Source organism: Muntiacus reevesi, chromosome 1 (genome assembly GCF_963930625.1).
Source record: "Muntiacus reevesi chromosome 1, mMunRee1.1, whole genome shotgun sequence".
Lineage (NCBI taxonomy): Eukaryota > Metazoa > Chordata > Mammalia > Artiodactyla > Cervidae > Muntiacus > Muntiacus reevesi.
The window spans coordinates 184950152-184968545 of NC_089249.1; the positions used below are offsets into that span (position 1 = coordinate 184950152).

Sequence of the window (18394 nt, forward strand, 5' to 3'; positions counted from 1 at the left end):
GGCCCCAGAGGAGACAGACAGGAAAGCAGGTTCACTGGGATAATAAGATCCTGGCTTCTGTACTGGGCACCACAGAGCGATGTTGAGGGCACGGTGGTCTGCTGTTCCCTTCCTGTCCACCCCATTAGTGAAGGAAGGATTGATGTTGTTGTTCAGTCGCCAAGTCGTGTCCACCTCTTTGCGATCCCATGGACTGTAGCACGCCAGGCTTCCGTGTCCTTCACCATCTCCCAGAGTTTGCTCAGACTCACGTCCATTGAGTCAGTGATACCATCCAACCATCTCATCCTCTGCTGCCCTCTGCTCCTTTTGCCTTCAACCTTTCCCAGCATCACCGTCTTTTCCAATAAGTTGGTTCTTCTCACCAGGTGGCCAAAGTAGTGGAGCTTCAGCTTTGGCATCAGTCCTTCCAATGACTATTCAGGGTTGATTTCCTTTAGGATTGACTGGTTTGATGTCCTTGCTGTCCAAGGGACTCTCAAGAGTCTTCTCCAGCACCACAATTTGAAAGCATCAATTTGGCGCTCAGCCTTCTCTATGGTCCAACTCTCACAACTGTACATGACTACTGGAAAAACCACAGCTTTGACTCTATGGACCTTTGTCGGCAAAGTGATGTCTCTGCCGACAGAGGATGCCTCATGCTAAATAGTACAGACAGCCAAACACAAAACACCCAACTCTGAACAGGTGAGACGGAGAGCAGTCTGTTAGTTACGTACAGCTCTGGGCGGGGTGGGGAAGGCACAGCCGGTTATGCAGGACCACAGGGGGGTTACACTTGGAGCTGAGTGGACCACCAGAGGCTGTGGGAGGCAGGCTTTGTAGTAACAAGAGGGTGGGGTGCCCCTGCTTCCCTCAGGAGGGCATGATCAGCTTATCTGAATAATAAGAAAGTGAGGGGATTCCCTGGCTTTCCAGTGGTTAGGACTCTGCACTTTCACTGCTGTGGGCATATTCCCTGATTGGGAAACTAAGATCCTAAAAGTCAGGTGGTGTGGCCCAAAAAAGAGAGAAAAAACCAAGAAAGAGAAATCTGTTAGCTAAGATTGGGTGGCAGCGGAGAGGGGGAGCTGGTTTGGCTGCCAGGGAAAGTAGCCAGGTGGGGTATAGCGTCTCTTGCCAAGTGAGGGCAGATTCAGCGAGATCAGTGAACTCAACTAGGCTTTTGGGGACCTGTATAGGCAGTACCTGAAATCTGAGGCCTTAGGAGACAGGCAGGCTGGGAACGGGGGCAGGTAGAGGTATCCCTGAAGGTGGAAGGAGGACAGGCAGCTATGGGATGCCAGGAGGAAGAACATCCCAGGAAGAAGGGACAGCTGGCACCTAGGCTGGGTGTGGGGTGGTGGTGGTAGTGAGTTTGGGGTCCATGCAACCATGGAGGCGTGTGTGACCAGAGCCCAATGGAGGAGGGGGAAAGCAGAGGGGCAGGAGGCTGGCCTCAAGACTGGGGAGCTGAGCCTGGTTTATGGAGGAGAAAGGGAAGGTGCGGGCTTTCCTGGATGGCTCTGTGCTAAAGAACCCACCTGCAATGCAGGAGTCGCAGGAGACTCTGGTTCAATCTCTGGGTCAGCAAGATCCCCCAGAGGAGGGCATGACTACCCTGCTCCAGTGTTCTTGCCTGGGAAATCCCAGGGACAGAAGAGCCTTGCAGGCTACAGTCCATAGGGTGGCAAAGAGTCGGACACGACTGAAGTGGCTTAGCACGCACGCAGGGGGAGGTGTGGAGGGGTGGGCAGACGTGAATTAAAAGGATTCCACTAGACAGCCCTGCTTGGTGCCAGCGTGGCTGGGTCAGGAGGCGGGCAACTCCTCCTGGTCTCTCAGCATTGCTGCGGCCCTTGTTGCCCTCCAGTCCATCCTGGCCCCTGCACAGCCCCTTCCACTGTCTGCGGCAGCAGGTCCTATCTCTCCTGAAGCCCCCACTGCCTGCCCCCCTTGGTGCTCACTGGGTGACCAGGGCTTGTGGAATGGGTTGGTGGGAGAGACTGCCTGGAGGACCCACTATGCCTGGGGGACAGGGAGGGTGCAAGGGAAGTTTCTGGAAGCAGCGGGAGTCAGGCAGGCAAAGGAGGAGACAGAGGGAAAGAGTTTAATAAAGGCAAGTAGCTGGGGTCAGCCAGGGTGGCACGGGGCAGCCAGGAACTAGGGTGAGGTGGGAGCCACCAGGGCAACCCCCAGTTTGGGCTTCCAGAGAGCCTGGAGGATTTGGGACAGGAGGGTCACGTGGTCAGTTCTAGCATACTAGAAGCAAGGCCCTGATAGCTGCAGGAGTCGCCCTTAGAGAGACCACCCGAAAAGTTTGCAGGGTGAAGCGAGACAGGAGTACCGATCTTGGGTACGGTATAAACGGGAACTGCCCCCAGGCAGAGGGAACTGCAACTTTCAGAGAGGGAGGGGGTCCCCGCTCACCCCTGCTGTTTGCCAGAGGGGAAGGTGAGGTTCAGAGAGGGAGAGGCCTGGCCTAGGGGATCTGTGGATGGAGGGAGGAGGTGGGAAGAGGGCAGAAGTGAGGACCAACAGTCTGATGTCTAGAGGCAGCTGCGAGTCTGGAAGTTTCGTCCCTTGGCCCGCTTCAGTTTCCCCAAAGAGCTCAGCCCCTGCTGTGTGCGCACTGCACAGGTTGCCCGGTCAAGGCTGGGGCAGGTGGGGGGCCCTGCAGGGAGTGGGGTGTAAGCGGCGCGGAGACACGGCGGTCCCCGGGTGGGGCGAGGCGGGGCAGGTCCCTGGGGTGGGGGGATGCGGGGAGGCAGGAGAAACGGAGAGATCCAGGGAGTGGGCGCGTCCGGAGAGAGTACGGGGCTGAGCTGGGGGGTGCGAAGAGCAGGACAGGTCAGGTCCGATGAGGGGGACGGATTGGGCCAGGTCTTGGGGTGCATCCGGGCAGAGGGCGGGGTCGGTCCCAGGAGAGATTGGGGGAGAGTCAGTGGGTGGGCGGATGGGTCCGGAGAGGGGGCGGGGCCGGAGCCCGGGAGGGGGTGAGCGGGGCGGGTCCGGGCAGGGGCGGGCCTGGGGACGAGGCGGGTCCGGGGAGGGGGCTGATCGCCGGCTGCCCCAGCCTGGCCGGGCGCTGAGTGGGGGCGCATGGCGCCAGGCGCACTGCGCGGGGGCTGCGAACAAAGGGCCCCCGGCGGCGAAGCGGGGACGGCGGCACTCGGACCCCGGCCCTGGCCTGGCCCCGGCCAGGCCCCCTCCCCCGGCGCGGCGCCCCAGCGGAGCCGGAAAATGTGGGGCGCCCAGCTCGGGCCGCTGCTCCGGCTCTTGCTGCTGCTGCTGTCGCCGCGGGACGGCGTGCGCGCTGAGCAGCCCCAGACCTCGTGAGTAGTCCCGGGGTGAGAGAAAGCTGGCTGCCTTCTCGGGGTGGGGGATGCGGGGTCTGGCTCAGAGAGGTTCAGCGACCTGTCCAAGGCCACACAGCCTCCAAGCTGGGCGGGACCTGAGTCTTGACCCCCCCCCCCCCCCCCAGCCCCACGAGTAGGACTGGAAAAGGGGCAGTCTGAGACTTCAGAAGCGGCCCCCGGGAAGGTCCTGGGACTCCCCAGAGCTAAGGCAGAGAGGCCACCCCTATCTCACCTCGCCCCCTTGGTGTGACCAGGGCTGGCTTCTTGGGTGGCGATTTCAAGTTATCCGTGGCTTGAAGGTAAGAGGTGCGTGAGAAATGGAAGGAGAGACCTACCGTTCGTTTTCCTTGGGAGGGCGTGGCGCTGGGGGAGGAAGTGTTTGTTTTGCTTCCACATTTTTCTTGAAGTTTGCTTACAGAGCTTCTGGTGAGCTGACACAGTGAGGAGGGGAATTCACTAGCTGCTCAGGAGAATTTCCCATGAGTTGGCTTCACAGGGAATAGTCCCAGACCTGCCAAGTTTGGGTGAGCCCTGCGGGGGTTGTGGGCTCAGGGGGCCTGCCTCCAGCTGCCCAGGCTCAGCCTTTAGTCCAGCCCTGCCTTTATGAGCCTTGTTCAAACAGTCCTTGTATAGGAGTTCCCAGAAAACAGGTCAACAGTGAGCCGAGGTGGGCGGGGGCACCTCCAGTGCTCCTCCTCTGATTCAAGGCTTTGAAAAGTAAGACACCAAACTGCAATTCGAGCCTTGGGATTACCTCCCCTTGGCCCCGTGAAATTGGAACCCAGCAAACTTTTGACCTGATGCTTTCAAAGCTTGCTCCCTTAGGATAGCTGTTTCCAGCTGAGGGGCGATTTTTGTCTCCCTGGGGTCATTCAGCAATGTCCAGGGGGTATTTTGGGTTGTCACATCAAGAGGGAGGGCTTCGTTAGTACCTGCCTGAGTCAGTAAAGAATCAGCCTGAAACGCAGGAGTGTGCGTGTGTGCTAAGTCGCTTCAGTCCTATTCGACTCTTGGCAGCCCCATGAACTGCTGCCCACCAGCCTCCTCTGTCCAGGGGGATTCTCCAGGCGAGAACACTGGAGTGGGTTGCCATGCCCTCCTCCAGGGAATCTTCCCAGCCCAGACATGGAACCCACATCTCTTACGTCTCCTGCATTAGGCAAGCAGGTTCTTTACCGCTAGCGCCACCTGGGAGACCCAGGTTCAATCCCTGGGTGAGGAAGATCCCCTGGAGAAGGAAATTGCTACCCACTCCAGTATTCTTGCCTGGGAAATCGCAAGGACAGGGGAGCCTGGCAGGCCACAGTCTATGGGATTGCAAGAGTCGGATGTGACTTACTGACCAAACCACCACCACCACCATCGAGAGCGAGGGATGCTGTTGGGATCTACTGGGTTGAAGGCCAGGATGTTACCATGCACAGGACAGCCCTCCACCCCAAAGCATGACCCTGCCCTCCACGAGAGGCTCCGCCTTCTAAGGACCAAGTTCAGAGTCCCCGAGATGCAGCGCTTTAAACCATTCTCAGGAATGTTCGCCTCCGACTAAAGTTTCCCTGGGTGGGGGGCGCGGTGCGGGTCTTACCTACTGTGAGAGGAATGGAACCCCGTGGGAGACATGCAATGACCAACCTGGGGTTCCAGATTAATTCTGGCTATAAGCCAGAGATGTGACCCACCAGCCTGAAGGATCCCATTTTAGGAATAGCCCCAGATATCTGCTTCTCTGATCCATGTGATTTTTGTGTGAGGAATGCCTGGTGCCAGAAAGCTCTGTGGGTTTGCATATTGTTGTAAGACCCGTCCTGTCTACACTTTGCCAAATACCAGCTTTCTTAGGATGGGACCTTCCAAGAGCAATGGATGAGAAGTCAGGATCAGCCCAGCTGTCAGAGCATATATCAGGGAGATAGGGATTGACTGGCAAACACTTCATCAGTTGCAACTCCTGAGGTGCAGGGAAATTTAATCTAGTTCCATCAGGTTCTCTGTACCTTTGGGTGAAGATGCTAACTCAGATCTGGATAAAGGCTTTAGAAGTGTGCAAGGAAGGACTTCCCTGGTGGTCCAGTGGCTAAGAGTCCATGCTCCCAATGCAAGGGGTCTGGGTTTGATCCCTGGTCATGGAACTAGATCCTGAGTGCCATAATTAAGACCCAACCCAAATAAATAGATAATAAATATTAAAAAAAAGAAATCCCAAGGAAAATGGACAGGCAAATTGCCCAAGTGCTCTTCCACACTCAGCAGGTGCTATGTGGGAGTGCCTGGGAATCATCTGGGAGCTGGACATACTAAGTCCTGAAAGGCAGCCGTATTCGCAGATGGCAGTGGGACAGGGCACACAGGTGCTGGTCCGCACTGGAGTTCGATAGTCCACAACACGTACCTGGGGTGACTCTGCTCCAGACGGCACATAACTGTACCGTACTCGGGATCATGACTCAGGACCATCACGTGCTCTTGTGCACTGCTGAGGCCAGACCCTGCACAAGGGCTCCAGGGTCATTGCACCCACTGGTCAATGCTGGAACCAGACGCTGCACATCACATATGAAGCCAGGGTCTTCCCAGGCTCGCTCGAGACAGTCCCTGTCCGTCCCAGTATCACTGCATGCTCTGAGAGGTGCTGGCGTCAGATAGAACATATGGGATGTGGGGTCAGTAGACATGACTGTCAGTGCTGGATCTGGACAAAACATCCATGAAACCCAGGGGCACTGCATGCTCCAGTTGGTGCAGTTCCATCCACAGGAGCAGGGCATGCTCTGTGCATGGCTGAGGCCAAACCCTCTGCACACAAGAACCCAGTCATTGCAGGTACTTCTTGGTGCTGAGGTCAAACGGATCATGGGACCCCAGGGTCATTACTAGGTCCATCCACTGCTGGGGCAGTGCACCCATGGAACTAGGGTCTTTGCACACACGTATCAGGTCTGGAGTCCTATAGTACATGGTGTGTCTCCATGAACCTTTTAGCGTGTGGTATGTGAAAGAGTTTGCCCAGTCGTGTCCAGCTCTTTGCAACCCTATGGCCTGTAGCCCGCCAGGCTCCTCTGTTCATGGAATTCTTCAGACAAGAATACTGGAGCGGGTTGCCATGCCCTCCTCCAGGGGATCTTCCCCACCCAGGAATCGAACCCAGGTCTCTTGCATTGCAGGCAGATTCCTTACTGTCTGAGCTACCAGGGAAGTCCATGTGGTGTGTGGTAAGAATCTAATTGCCTCTTTCTGTGTGTGGGCCTGAGGTTTTTTTTCCCGAAAAGGATTTTGAGAAATAAAAAAATCTCTCCTGATCTCAATGTTTGGCCCACTGTTTTTCCCTTTTTTCCTGTTTCCTTCTGGTACCTGTAGGGTTTTTTATTTTTGTTTTTTAACTTATATTGGAGTATAGCTGCTTAGCAGCAGGCAGGAGCTTCATTGCAACATGCAGGTTTTTCTAGATGTGGCAAATGGCAGGTTTCTCTAATTAGGTGCCCCAGGGCATGTGGGATCCTAGTTCCCCAGCCAGGGATCGAATCCACGTTCCCTGCATTGGACAGCAGATTGTTAATCATTGGATCACCAGGTGAGTCCCCGCTGTCTATAGTTCTGCACCATTGGAATTGTGCTGCCAGGCTCTCAGCATTTGTCATTGCATCATGAGCGGGTCATGTGGTTTTGGATGAGCCTCTGTAATTTTCCAGCAAATGCTGCAAAATAACAAGGAGGTGGGGAGGACCTAGGCCTCCAGGTCAGGTGCCCTAAGAGAGCCCGCCTGGCTGTGCGATCTGGTGGGTGTTCCTTCTCCTTCTGCAATGTTAGCTTTCCCATCTGGAAAACAGGCTAAGGACACCTTTCTTCCAGAAAAGTCCTCAGTCAAATTTGAGTTTTCAGAAAGAGAGAACTGTTTTGATTTCGCTGTTCACAGTGCTTTTCCTGGTTTAGGCCATTTAGTTTGTGTTTAGGGTCTTATTCTTAAAATTAGTGTTGCAAGTGGCTCCTCGCTTCCTTCCACCACGTTCTAGAGCTTCCTGGTTTTGTATCCTAATCTCTCACTGACTCAGGCACGTGATTTGGCTTCTCTGGTGCTTAATTTCTGACTCTGTACGTGGGAGATGTTACCACTTCTCATGGGGTGGTTTTGACCCTGTGGGATCCTGCCAGTTACTGAGCCTCCGGGGGAGAGTATTTTAGTTTGTGGGTGCGGCATGTACAAAGGTCCTGTGGCAGAAGAAGCTGAGAAAAAAAGTCCAGAGGCTAAAATGTCGAGATCAAAGAGGGAGTGTGGTGCTAGGTAGATCCAGAGAAAGTGGATTCTTACCTACTGGGGGAGACTTCAGAGGTGAACAAGCCTTCAGGGGTTCACAGGTTGGTAGGGGACACAGTCATAAAGTGACTGTGCCGTCAGGGTGTGGTCAGGCTTAGGCAGGAGTCCACCCAGGTTGCACCCCGATTCAGCCAGGTGACCCTGAGGCTAGGAATGGGTCAGAAGCCTTTGGCCTTCACTGATGTTCTCCTCTTCTGCAGGGGCTATTTGATCGCCGCACCCTCCGTCTTCCGTTCCGGAGTGGAGGAAGCCATCAGTGTGACCATCTTTAACTCCCCCAGGGAAGTCATGGTCCAGGCTCAGCTGGTGGCCCTGGGCAAGGCGGTGGCACAGAGTCAGGGAGCCATCCAGGGTAGGTCCCTGAACGGGCCTTCTTCTCCCTCTGCAGAATGGTCTTAATAAGGGATCGGGTAGTGTCGGCTTCTTCCAACTCTTCACCTGGAATGCCGTCAGGGGGAGGAGGGCAGGTTGTCTTCTCACCACTTTACAAATGGAGAGAGTAAGGCCTAGGAGGGCCAGTCCCCTGTTCAGTCTGGAAAATCAGGGTGCTTGTTCCTCAGCAGCTCAGGTTCAGTGGGTGCCCATCTGGGTAGAGTTGGGCACCCTTTCAAGTCAGCTTTGGCTGGAGGTGGAGAGTGGGCCCAGAGGGAACCTTGTGACCTTTTCAGACCTTTTGTTGAGCTTCTAGCACCCCTGAGGAGTTAGATTCAGACCTGGGCTCACAGCCAGCCTGCCACTGAGTTGAGTTTAGGCCCCTCAGTCAGTTGCTCCTCCACTTTCCTCCATAAACTGCAGATAACAGTGGTGCTGGCCTCCTGGACAGAGGTGTGGAGAGCAGGTCCCAGCCTCAGGGCCTAAAGTCTAGCTGAGCAGGTAACTCATTCATCACACAGAATGAGGTGCGGCCACAGGAGATACCGAGAGAGGATGTCAGGTCTCCAAGGCCAATAAGGCAGCCCCTGTCCCCCAGGGGAGGAGGGAAGGAGTGCAGGCCATCCTGACTCCATGGGCCAGTCCTGAAACCCAAATCAGGTTGGCTTCAGCAACAGAGTGTCTGACTCTTTGCAACGTCATGGACTGTAGCCCTGCAGGCTCTTCTGTCCATGGAAGTCTCCAGGCAAGAATACTGGAGTGGGTTGCCATTCCCTTTTCCAGGGGATCTTCCTGACCCAGGGATCCAACCTGGGTCTCCTGCATTGCAGGCAGATTCTTTACCGTGGTAGCAACCAGAGGAGCCTGGTGGGCTACAGTCTATGGGATTGTAAAGAGTCAGACACAACTGAGTGACTAATACTTTTTCAGCAACAGAGAGTTTATGGGCTCTTCACTGGAAAAGTCCTGTGGCATCAGTGGTCCAGCCTCCCAGCTCCATCTCTGGATGTACCTGTGTCTCCCCAAAGCTCCGGGGGACTAGCAGTTCCAGAATCTTGGGGGAAAGTCCCAGGATTCCCTCTAATTGGCCCATGTTGGGTCATGTACTCAGTCCTGAACCAATCCCTGTGACCAGAGGGAAAGTCTATACTGATTGGCCCATGTTGGGTCATGTGCTCAACTCAGACCCAATCCCTGTGACCAGCTGGACCATGCTGATCAGCCCATTTTAGGCCATATGCTCAACCCTAAACAAATCACTATGACTAAGGGGAAATCTTGTGTAGATTTGCACAGAGCCTCAGGAGAGATGAGCAGAGCCCCACTAGGAGCTGGACAGTTGGCTCCTCCAAGAAAGCAGAGAATGGACACTGGAAGGCAAAACCAGTAGATTCCTGCTAGTCCTAGAGGCCAAAGCGCCCAGGCAAGTGTCAGACAACAAATGAATCATTCGGGTAGAAGAGAGAGGTTGATGGGAGACTAGTTAGATGCATTGGAGTAAGGTCCACTGGGGACCTCAGACTCCTCTCTCTCCACCCTTCTCCTTGGTCCTCTCCCATGGAGTTTTCTCTTTGCTCACTTCACAGCTTACCTTGGGCAAGGGCCAGGGGTGAAATGAATTAAGTATGCAGGCTGGCCAACCTTCCCCTGAATAGCTCGGCTTTGTCCATCTCCCCTGGTCTTCAGTACTCGCCAGCTTGGAGGAAACCTCTCATTTCTGCCAATCCCAACCCAACCCAGGCCAGACCAGCATGACCCAGGGTGTGTGTTTGTCCACAGAAAATCCCTCTGGGTTGAGAAAACCCTTGTTTGTAAGGCTGCATCTCAGGGAGGCATAAAAACACAGCTCCTGATGTAACTGTTTTCATTTTATTTTCATATTTTAGATAAAGGAACCATCAAACTCAAGGTAAGCCTGTGAAATTTTAAAATCGGAAGCCCTACCTCGGGAATAAAGAATTGAGTTGGAATGGAACAAGAGAAGTTGCATGTGTTGTGAGAAAAATCATTAATGGTGATGTTAAAAATTAATAACAAAGGGAAAGAAAGATTAGAAAAGGAGAAAACTCACCCATAATCTCATGCCTCCTACTTTTCACTTTTTTATGTTTCCCATAAATCTTTGTCCACATAAAGACATTTTCTTTCATAGTTGCAATTAAAGGGTCTCTTGTGGTCTTTCCTGCTATTTTCTCTCAACACGTTGCATAAATATACTTCCATGTTTCCACATCTCTATAATTATAATTTGCCTCCTATTGTAAACAGCATCCCACTGCATCTCTTTTATATACTAATTTACTAACACCCCCCGCCCTCACATACACAGTTGTACATGGTTAGATTTTTTCTTGTTTTCAGGATTTTGATAATGTAATCCAAAAGTTGAGAGCATATTTGTGCATGAAGCTATATTAACCTTCTGGATGCCTGCCTTAGACTGAACACCCTGAAAGAAGAACTATCAGATCAGGATCCAAGACTCTTGCTGGATCCTGTTTTGTCTTAGAAGACTCAGCAGTGCCCGGGCACGGCATCACCGGCTATACATTAGAGATCAGATTTCCTGCAGCCTTGTTCACACTGAATATTATTATTTTAAAATTACTTGACATATCAAACTGCATGTAGGTCATTCTCTGACATGGACTTTTTAACTCGAGTCCTTGAATTTCAAGGCGATTGTAAGCCTTGAAATTGTCGGCATTTTCTGGGTTAGCTCATCCTTAACGCTTACCAGATGCTTCAAGGAGTCCCTGAAAGGATGGGCTAAATAGAGACTTGTTCTAAATTATAATGTCCCCTCCCCTGTGCCCTTCCCCAGTTGTTATAACGAAGTCCTGGGCGATTCCTCTTCCGAGGTATGGGATGCATCATTAGTGTCTCATTGCCATGGAGCAGTGGTCTTCCTGCCCTATTGTCAATGTTAGAATAGAATTCTTTCTCTAGAGTTCCCTCCAGGTGGCGGGGGTGAGGCTTGCATTGTCGTAAGACAATTTTGGTTTTCACAGCTTGGGGAGCAGGAATGGGGGTTGCTACTGGCTTCTAATGGGTAGAAACCAGGGATGCTGCTCAACATTCTAAAATGCACAGGACGGCCCCTCCACTGAGAATGAACCAGCCAGATGTCAGCATTTGGAAAACTCAGGATAAATAGGCTAGAGCCGCCCTTGCTGGCTTCCTGTGAGCAGATCTGCTTCTTTTGAATCAGCAAGTGGGGCTGTCATATCCACTGAGACAGACTACTTAGGAAAAAAAGGAAGGCTTGTATATTTTATTTAGAGAAGTACTTTTAATAAAGCATGTGTGCGTGCTAAGTTGATTCAGTTGTGTCCAACTCTTTGTGATGCTATGGACCATATCCCACCAGGCTCCTCCGTCCATGAGAGTCTCCAGGCAAGAATACTGGAGTGGGTTGCCATACCCTCCTCCAGGGGATCTTCCCAACCCAGGGACTGAACCCGAGTCTGTCACAACTGCTGCATTGGCAGGCGGGTTCTTTACCGCTAGCGCCACCGGGGAAGCCCCTTAGTAAAGCATATTACTCATCAGAAAAAAAGAAAGTAAGCAAGACTGTCCCGACAGGGTTAAGATTACATGCTGTCCCTGACTGCCCAACAAATGGCACATAAGAAGGCACTGTTCACAGGCTAGATCCTGGGTGGAAGCCAGAGGTGCTGCTCAGCACCTTAGAGGGACAGGACGCTCCTATCCCCACCCCTGCAGAGGATGACTCAGTCCTAAGCATCAGTAGTCCTGAGGCTGAGAAAGTCTGCTCTGTGGAAGCACTGTGTGGGTATCAGACATGAGAGAAGCTGCTCTCGTGGGTGTTGGACCCGCCCCGTCCACCCACTGCCCCACCCACTCCCCAGCCCTGCCTGCCTCGGGGACCTGAGTGCTTCCAGGTACACGTTTTAGAAACCAGAGCTGTGGGACCCAGTGTCACCGTTGGCTGCCAAGGGCAGGCCCTGCCCAGTCTGTGCCTCATCCTCTCACCTGTGTGGTGAGGATGGCGATAAGAGCTCTGTAATGGGACTTTCCGGCGAACATGCCTAAAACCTCGTGATGTTTTATTCCAGTTTTTCAGACTTACCCATGCATCTGTGTAACCAAGACCCATTAAATCCCAAGCACGAAGTTGGACTCATTCCTTGCTCTCAGCCTCTGGCCTCACTGGTGGTGGGTGAAGGGGTGGGTCAGACAGTAAGCCCCCAATTACATAAACGTGATCACTTCAGAGACTAGCAAGTGTCCTGTTTTATTTTAAAATATGTCAGGGAGAGAGGATGCTGAGGAGTAGGGTAGAATCTAGAATCACATTTTGTATGGCGGGAGGGCCCCTATGAGCTGAAACTGGCAGGAAGTAACATGCAGGGAAGGGCATTCTAGGTGGAGGGAACAGCCAGTGCAAAGGTCCTGGGACAGGAAAAAGGCAAAGTAAGGCAGCCAGTGGCCTGGAGTGGAGTCAGCTAGGAGCCCCAATAAATAGTGGGAGTTGGATCTCCAGTCTGTGGAAATGGCCACGACCCGGATTCCCCTGCATTAGGAGGTTTCCATCTCAGAGAGGAACCCTGTCACCTGTCACCACCGTCCATGAGTGTCGTGTGTCATGTCCTTATAGTCGTGATCACCCATCTGCACTGTGATGTGTTGGAAACTCAGAGGGTCCAGAGCATCTGGTGCCTTCTCTCCCAGGATGATTTTTGGATGCCCACGGAATCCGGGAGTCTGGGACCCACACCCAGAGCCCCAGTGGCCTCCCTGGCCTGGAGGGGCGGGGTGCTGGGCGTTAATCTGGGTGCTGGACAGGCCTGCGGTAGAACTGGCTCCTCCACACAGCCCTCCTCAGGCTGTGGGTAGCCAATCTCAGGGAGCTTGCTTTAGCCAGACCCCAGGTCCCCCCACCTTCACCCTCAGCTGGAGGCACAGCACCAGCTTTGCCTGGCCGTCTCCCCTGCTTGGATCTCAGCCCCAAGTCCTTGGCTGTCACTGATGCTAAAGGAGTGAATGTGAATGATGGAGGTCACGGGCGGGGAAGGGGAATCAACTCAGTTTAGAACATTCTAGAAAGACCTCTGGTGGTTGGCAGGTGAAGGACCCGGTAGTGAAAGTGTTAGTCACTCAGTCGTGTCCGACTCTCTGTGACCCCATAAACTGGCTCCTCTGTCCATGGAATTCTCCAGGCAAGAATACTGGAGTGGGTTGCCATTGCCTTCTCCAGGGCATCTTCCCGACCCAGAGATTGAACTTGGGTCTCCTGCATTGCAGCCAGATTCTTTATTGTCTGAGCCACCAGGGACACCTGCCACTTAAAGCTGGGATTTTAATTGGAAATGGCTTCTCTGTGGCTTTCGAGGCCTGGGGCAGGTTCACTGTATGTCCCCAAGGGTCACATTTGATCCTTTCTGTTCTCAGGGGCAGCTTCTTGGTCCCTGGACCTCCAAACCACCTGTTGGCACACAGACCCCCGACCTCACCCACCAGCTCCCTCCTACCTGTCCATGCCCACTCCCCTGGGTGGCCTGAGGATTTTCCCTCATTTCATGAGGGTCTTTGGCCAATGCTGAGAGGTTTCCAGAAACAGAAGCAGGTAAGGATTTGGGGGTGAGAGCAAGAGGATTATCCTCAGGTTGGTCCTGAAGATCCACTGCAGTTAGGAGGGACCCCAGAGTCCTGAGGTGCGCCCTCCTGAGGGTGGCAGGTGGACGGGCCGGGAGGGTCTCTCAGATGATGTTCGCAGCAGACAAGAGGAACAGCCTGAGAAAGGCTCTGGAGGAATGCAGAAGGCCCTGCCACACCCCGCCCGAATCCCCAGATGGGCACACTGACCTGAGGATGGTCCGATAATACAGCAGTACCCTGGGGGGTTCCCAGCGATGGTGACAAGGGCCTTTTCACCCTTTGAGGGACCACACGGGGGGCTGCTGACAACCGCAAGAGGAACACCCCACGTTTGGATGGTCTTAGGAACTGGTGGTTCATGTGGCTCACTGTGTGGACTGCTGACCGCTGACTGTCCACCCAGAGGGTGCCCAGGGATGGTCATAGCATCACAGACAAGACGCTTGGTCACACCCGGGGAGCTGTGACTTTTGTTTGCTTTAATCACAAAAGGAGCTTCTATAGGTTACATGCACGGGTGTTCTGCTCATCACTTAAAAAAAAAAAAAAGGCATTATATAGGGTGGCTTCCATCCCTAGAAATTTTGCCCAAGAAAAGTGCGAACTCCTGGGCAAATCCTTAAGACTGCAGTGGGGCTTTGTTATTGTTGTTGTTTTATCTGCCTAGGTGGCAAAAAATAATATTTTAAACCACTTTAACTAGTTATTATTTTTAAAAGTTTATTTTTGGGCATGCTGTGAGACTTGTGGGATCTTAGTTTCTGGACCAGAGATTGAACCCGGGCCCTTGGCAGTGCCAGCACCAAGTTCTAACCCCCGGACCATCCAGGAATTCCCCCCTCCCCCCACTTTAACCATCTTAACGTGGACAGTTCAGTGGCATTTAGCACAGCACAGTGTTGTGCAAGCCCCACCCCTATCTAGTTCCAGAGTAGGGAACTATTTTGTCACCCTAAAAGGAAGCCCCATCCCCATTAGCTGTCACCACTTCCCAGCTCCCTCCAGCCCCTGGTACCCACTGATCTGCTTTCTGTCTCTATGGATTAGCCTGTCCTGGACATTTCATATGAATGGGATTGGATAATGTGTGTGCAGTGCTTACAGTGAGGCAAAGCAGAGGCCATACGTCATATATATTTATATATATGGCACATAAAAATATATGTGCATGTACGACGTATTGATACACATGAAGCTTCCCAGGTGGCTCAGTGGTAAAGAATCTGCCTGCCAATGCAGGTGACATGGGTTTGATCCCTAGGTCGGGAAGATCCCCTGGAGAAGGAAATGGCAACCTATTTCCAGGAGCCTGGCAGGTTACAGTCCATGGGGTCGCAAAGAGTCAGTATACATGTATATGAAGGGGCTGGGGTCTCCATCGCCACTTTTTCCCAATTCACCAGCGAGGGCCGTATTTGGGTAAGATGTTCTACATTAGCCCTTGGAGTTCTACAGGGCTAAGAATATTTTTGCAAGCTTGCAGTGCCAGGAGAGAAGGTCTGCCATGTTAGGGTAGACCAGCATTTCTCACTCTTGGCACTGCTGACATTTGGGGCCTGATCATTCCTTGCTGTGGGGCCGTCTTCTGCATCTCAGGGTCTTGAACAGCATCCCTGACCTTCACCCACCAGACTCCAGTAGCACCGGCTCCCTGCAACTATGACACCCAAAAATGTCTCCAAAAACTGCCACATGTTCCTTGGGGGGAACAGTCACCCTGGGTGACTTAGAGTCACCCCTGACTTAGACTTCCACGCTGCTTTCTCAATACCTGGATCCCTTCCAGGGCGACACTCCCTGCCCAAAGCTCCATGCTCTGCCTGCAGGTGCCCACGGGCCTCCGGGGCCAGGCCCTCCTGAAGGTGTGGGGCCGTGACTGGCGGGTAGAGGAGGGCCCCCTCTTCCACAACCAAACTTCAGTGACCGTGGACAGCCGGGGAGCCTCCGTATTCATTCAGACCGACAAGCCGGTGTACAGACCCAAGCACCGAGGTGGGCGGCCAGCGCGGGTCGGGGTGGGAGGGCTGGCCATGGATGGGAGCTGCCACACACCTCTCTTCTTTCTTCCAGTGCTCATCAGTATCTTCACCGTCACCCCAGACCTGAGGCCCACCAGCGAAAAGGTGAGATCTTCTTCTAAAACTATGTGCCTGGAACTCACCCATGAGGGTCCAGCCTGGCCAGGGCCATCATCCAAAATTTGCCTTTCCTCCTGCCTCTTCCAATTTCTACCTGCATTCTTGGTTTCTTCCCGGGGCTCCACATCTGCTGGGGGAGCCAGGAGGGAGGTCTGTGTGACAGAGAGAGGCAAGGGCATTAGTGGAAGTGCTTCCTCCAGAGGTCCCCGCAGAGGCCAGTGGTCCTCCGTACCGGCAGCTGCCTGTGTTCCGCTGGAGGCTGGTTGAGGGCCTGAAATGGGTGAAGTCCAAGAAGGATAAATCACAGGACATTGAATTCAAACTGCAAAGTTTCCTGGTGCCTCTGGATTCAGTATGGACACCCCTGAGCTGATGGGGCTGTATCCACATGCACAGAGTCAGCCACGCGTGGAACCCAGCAGAACATGTCATTGGGATCAGGAGGCACAGGTGTGCAAGCAGTTGTCCTTCCCTGGAGTCAGTGTGGACTGTTCAGTTTGGCACTGATGGGCACCAGCTGGAAGCCAGGCCCCAGGCTGGTGCTGGAGGATCAGAGATAAAAAGCGTGGATCCCAGGCCTTCAAGGAACCTGGCATGAGTCACTAAAAACAAGCCAGTTGCCACATGCGAGGGCTGCTTGGAGGAGTCGTCCTCCTTAGGGTGTGGAGGAGGAGTCTGTGAGGGATGGCAGGGCTGTGATCGGGAGCAAGGAACACGGAGACCACGAAATGGAGCTCAGCCAACCCTCATTGCCATTGGCAACTGCGTGAGCTTGCTGGGTGACTTAAAGGGCGGAAATGCATTCTTTCCCAGTTCTGGAGGCTAGACGTCTAAGATCAGGGTATGAGTAGAATTGATTCCTTCCAAGAACCATGTGATGGGAGAACTGGATGTAAAGAAGGCTGAGCGCAGAACTGACGCTTTCGAATTGTGCTGGAGAAGACTCTGGAGAGTCCCTTGAACTGCAAGATCAAACCAGTCCATCCTAAAGGAAATCAACCCTGAATACTCATTGGAAGGACTGATGCTGCAGCTAAAGCTCCGATACTTTGGTCTCCTGATACAAAGAGCCAGCTCATTGGAAAAGACCCTGATGCTGGGAAAGATTGAAGGCAGGAGAAGAGGGCAGCAGAGGATGAGATGGTTGGATGGCATCACTGACCCAATGGACATGAATTGGAGCAAACTCTGGGAGATGGTGAAGGACAGGGAAGCCTGGTTGCTGCAGACCATGGGGCTGCAGAGAGTGAGACATGACTGAGTGGCTGACCAACAAGAACAAGGACCATGAGGGGAGAACCTGTTGCAGGCCTCCCTCCTAGGCTTGTCACTGGATGTCTTCTCTCTTCCTCTTTATTTTGTCTTCCCTTCATTCCCATCTGTTTTCAGATTCTCCTTTCTTATGACACAGGTCTTATCGGATTGGGACCTATGCTTTGTTGTTTAGTCACTCAGTTGTGTCCTACCCTTTGTGACCCCATGGACTGTAGCCCGACAGCCTCCTCTGTCCGTGGGATTTTCCAGGCAAGAATCCTGGAGTGGGTTGCTATTTCCTTCCCCATCCAGCGATTGAACCTACATCTCCTGCATTGGCATGTGGATTCTTTACCACTGAGCCGCCAGGAGAGCCCAGGACTTATGGTAGGGGCCTTGAAATCACCACCATAAAGACCCATCTCCAAATATAGACGTGTTCTGAGAATTGAGGTTGAGGACATCACATATGAATTTGGGGAGGAGTTGGGGGTACCATTCAAGCCATTACAGCACCTGAGCCTGTCCCAAGGGATGAACACTCAGCATGCACAGACAGCTGAGGTCTTTTAGGAGGGTTTGCTTACGGCCTCTGTCTGTCTCATTTGCAGCTGGAAGCTTATGTCCTGGTGAGTGTCCTGCCTCTCTGCAGCTCTGGCTTGGGGACAGCCTGCTGTCTGCAAGACCTGGTCTGTCTGTGTGTACTACCCCGCCTCTGGGTTGATCCCTGCCTGCCCCGGTACCCCACAGGCTGAGACCGGGTCCAGCCCTGTCCCTGACTCACCCCTGGGGTAAACTGAGTATGTGTCTGCCCATGTCTTTGTTGATTTTCAAGCACCTCCCTAAATGGGGAGTCAGGATGACCTCTTCTGCCCTCTTGTCTTCAGACATGTCCCTTCTATGCCCCGAGCTTCCGTTTGCTCATCATAAATAGCTAATCTTGGGGCCTGCCTTGATGCCTGTCTTGTCCTAGAGAGGGGGCTTGGAAGGTCCTCGTGCATGCCGGGCACACGTGGGCTGTCCTGAGCTTATTGTGTGTGTCATCTTGCAGGACCCCCGAGGCTCGCGGATGATGGAATGGAGACACTTGGAGCCCTTGTGTTGTGGTAAGTCTCTCTTCTCATTCCTTCCGGGGTTTGGGGGCTGCACCTTTGGGTGGCAGATGTGATAAAGCTTCCAGGAAAATAGGATGTGCTCTGCCTCGACACCTGCCACTCCTTTCCTGGAGCATGGGACCCTCTGCCCATTTTTCTGTCTCCGGAATCCCAACTGAGGCTCCTCCCATAAATTGAGACCTTTCTGGAATATCAGAGCCTTGTTTGTTGGCACCCCACCTTCTTCCCACTACAGAGCTCTCG

The 18394-nt window shown here is 53.3% G+C and overlaps 1 protein-coding gene across 3 annotated transcripts in view; it reads left to right on the forward strand.

Moving 5' to 3' along the window:
- The first annotated feature begins 3064 nt into the window (after positions 1-3064).
- CPAMD8 (C3 and PZP like alpha-2-macroglobulin domain containing 8) overlaps positions 3065-18394 on the forward strand; it is a 99868-nt gene continuing 84538 nt past the window's right edge. For all 3 annotated transcript variants that reach the window (XR_010660847.1, XM_065917491.1, XM_065917492.1), the window contains exons 1-7: positions 3065-3317; positions 7851-8002; positions 9909-9931; positions 15471-15636; positions 15715-15767; positions 17648-17665; positions 18088-18142. Coding sequence is in view for 2 of the 3 variants with exons in the window: in XM_065917491.1 (XP_065773563.1) it covers positions 3085-3317; positions 7851-8002; positions 9909-9931; positions 15471-15636; positions 15715-15767; positions 17648-17665; positions 18088-18142 (700 nt within the window). In the remaining variant the exon portion in view is untranslated. The remainder of the gene's footprint in view (positions 3318-7850; positions 8003-9908; positions 9932-15470; positions 15637-15714; positions 15768-17647; positions 17666-18087; positions 18143-18394) is intronic.